The sequence below is a fragment of the Loa loa genome (genome assembly GCF_000183805.2).
Source record: "Loa loa unplaced genomic scaffold supercont3.283, whole genome shotgun sequence".
In the NCBI taxonomy this organism is placed as follows: Eukaryota; Metazoa; Nematoda; class Chromadorea; order Rhabditida; family Onchocercidae; genus Loa; species Loa loa.
Genome location: NW_018108463.1, coordinates 83,890 through 86,747, shown reverse-complemented (window position 1 = coordinate 86,747; position 2,858 = coordinate 83,890). Strand labels below are relative to the sequence as shown.

General features: G+C 35.2%; 2 protein-coding genes across 2 annotated transcripts; both read left to right on the top strand.

The window, feature by feature from the left end:
- Nucleotides 1-114: 114 nt before the first annotated feature.
- On the top strand, nt 115-721 carry LOAG_00285 (hypothetical protein; the record flags this gene model as incomplete). Its single annotated transcript, XM_003135825.1, has 2 exons — nt 115-193; nt 492-721. The coding sequence occupies 2 exons, from the start codon at nt 115-117 to the stop codon at nt 719-721; spliced, it is 309 nt and encodes a 102-aa protein (XP_003135873.1).
- A 163-nt stretch (nt 722-884) lies between these two features.
- On the top strand, nt 885-1,355 carry LOAG_00284 (hypothetical protein). The gene is made up of 2 exons (XM_003135824.2): nt 885-1,020; nt 1,156-1,355. Exons 1-2 carry the CDS (start codon nt 916-918, stop codon nt 1,258-1,260), a joined length of 210 nt encoding a protein of 69 aa, XP_003135872.1. The 5' UTR covers nt 885-915; the 3' UTR covers nt 1,261-1,355.
- Nucleotides 1,356-2,858: the final 1,503 nt, after the last annotated feature.

The following is a 2,858-nucleotide window of genomic DNA, read 5'->3' as shown; positions in this document are numbered from 1 at the left end:
ATATTTCATCTAGTACGTTATTATATATGTTATATATTACATATTATATATTATTATATGCTCTACATTATATATTTTGTGTGCATATCAGTGAGCAAGAGCAAGCATAGTTTAATGGGAGCAGGTGTTAGGGTAAAGAAAAGGAGACGAGGGACAATTAACGGTGTTGTTGTAGATGCTTCTGCGGATGATGGTGCTTCATATATTTGCCATTTCAATCCATTTTGATGCAAAATGGCATTTCTACTTTATGTATGTGACGATGTGGATGTGTATGTTAGTGTAGTGTGGTGTATGTGATATGTGCAGTCGACCGACCACTGGGAGCAATGGTTTTTGAGGGTTGTCATTGGTGGTGCTGCCAGATTAGATTGTTGGCTTAGTTTAGTTTAATAAGTTAGCTCAGAAAAATTGAAGAGAATGAAAGGAGGAGACAAATGAGGAGGGAAAGAGGATGGTGAAGAGAGGAAGAGAGAGAAAATAGTTGTAAGAAATATCATCAAATGATGGTGATGATTGTGTCGGTGGTGGTGATGTTAGGGAGGGAAAGGAAGGGTTGATCGGACGCCAAACGAGTAGGACAACCATCACCGCTTTAATCGTCATCGCCATCGTTTTACAACCGTCATCGGTGTCGTTGTGGATTTCAGGCAGCAACAGAAGAAGGAAACAGTTGCAGTGGCAGCAGAAGGAAGGAGGAGGAAGAATAACCGGAGAATAAGTATGTTAGTGCCACAATCGTCACATACATAATGCCCATCATCAAAATGGTGAGGTGCTTTGCTGCTGTTACAGCTGCTACTTATTATTCGTTTCTGTTTCTGTGATATTCTCTCTTCATTTCTTTCAAAGTAATTTAACTTTTATTTTGAGGTTAAATAATATTTTGTTACTGATGACGAAAAGAGGAGGAATATGTCGCATGGTGAAGAGTACCTTATGGGTACGATGGTTATGTTATCATTGCTACGATTACCACTATCATTGTTGTTACCATTAGAAGAAATGGTCAATCATAAGGTGGTTAACAGTATGTACTAATAGTGGTGGTGCAGTATCTAATAGTTTCATTTCAAATTTTGTTAGGAAATCAGATTGGAATCTTTTTTCTTTCGGACTGGTAAAACATTTGACAAAAGGAGTGACTGATTCCAGAATCAGCATATGGTGGTGACGGAACGTATGCAGCACCTGACAAGAATCATCACTTTTCGTGCTGATCATTGTCATCGTTGCGGCCGTCAACGTCGTTATCATTGATTTCGTTGACAAGACGGCATCGAAAGCAGCCCTAAATGAACCAACAAAATAACACCACCGACAGACCGAATCATACCTCTGTCATCTTCCTTTGCCTTATACCTTCGTATTCTTACTCATCCTCCTTATTCATCAAACTTTCAATTGGCATTGATTTCTTCCCTCCTTTACATACATTCTCATATCATTCAATTCATGATGACATGTGAAGTGGTATAGTAGTGTATTCCGCAGGTATCATGCATGAAACGATAGTTAATAACATTTACATGAATTTTCAGTGCTTCTAATACTCTTTTTTTTCAGATGCTTTTTTTTTCCTTCAATGATAATATAGCATCGGAGACGAATGCTGATTAGATTTTCCCTGATAAAATTGTTTTGCAGATGCTTCTGCGTTTTATTCTGCTTATCTTCTCTATGACCATTCTGAACTTTCTAGAAAATCTTTCTTAATTCCCTTTTAAAATATTGTAAATCCCATAGAAAAATTCAATTTCTGACTTTTAGTTTTGAAAAGCGTTAATAAGGAGTAAAATTAGGTATGGAGGAATTATTGAATGAGTTACTAATTAGAAGCTGAACTATGATGTAAAATCATTAGCAATGTGTTTCATTCAATTATTAAGTTATGATGTTTTGATGGAAGAATGAATTCATATTTCTGCACATTCACGGTTAGATGTTGTTGTTGCACTTCAATTTCAGATTTAACTTCTGCATGATGTGAAAGAATTTTGAAAATGAGAAACAAAAGGGAAGAAAGAGGGATTGATTTCTTACTCAATCCTCTTTTCATTGATGAAGTGTGTCTCTGTTGTGTTATTGCACATTTTCTTGTTTTACTGCTGTTCTTCATCCCTTTGTCATTGAGAAGAAAAGTAGAAGAAAGAAAGAGAGAGAGAGAGAGAGGGAGAGAGACGGAGGAGAGTTTTCCCTTTGTAACTGGTAGTGGCAGTTAAATTTTTTCGAAACTGATTCGAAATATCTTTTTCATCTTTCCGTTCTCTTTGCGCAGATAGGTGAGATTTATTGCGCAAATGAATCAAAGTTTAAAAATGTTTCTAGCGTTGCCTTTGAAAATTGTATATGAATTCATTGATCTGGTTTTTCACATTCTTTTTAGTAATATAGGATGGTACTGTTACGATTATTGTTCTTATTGGCTGGATTTACCCTCGATTATCAGGGGTCGTTATCAGTTGTAGCCATATAATTATTGTTATTGTTGTTGGCCAGATTGATTACAATTATTATGATCATTATTATTAGTCTAAGATTTTACAACATACTTTAGATTGGTAGGAAGCGTTATTTTCATGCGTTTTTAAACATTATCCATAAATTACTTTTAAACTGTCATTTAACTAAAATTGTAGCTTTCCGTATTAACTTCCATATCCTCATTATTCACCACAATGTTAAGATAGCATCATTACTGGTGGTAATATACCATTCCTCTTTATCCTTAAATTATGTCGAATGGTTTAGTTGGGGACGAATTTTTTGCCTTTAAAAATGCAGTTTTTTCTCGGACTATTAGCATTAATTTTAAAAAGACTTTTGGATTAATGGTTCTATGAGACATTTCAGAGTAA

Bases quoted from the DNA above. Each gene is read 5' to 3' on its own strand.
- LOAG_00284 (XM_003135824.2), top strand. From the start codon at position 916: ATGTCGCATGGTGAAGAGTACCTTATGGGTACGATGGTTATGTTATCA. The intron at 1,021-1,155 runs GTGGTTAACAGT...GACTGATTCCAG, and splicing joins AAGAAATGGTCAATCATAAG to AATCAGCATATGGTGGTGAC.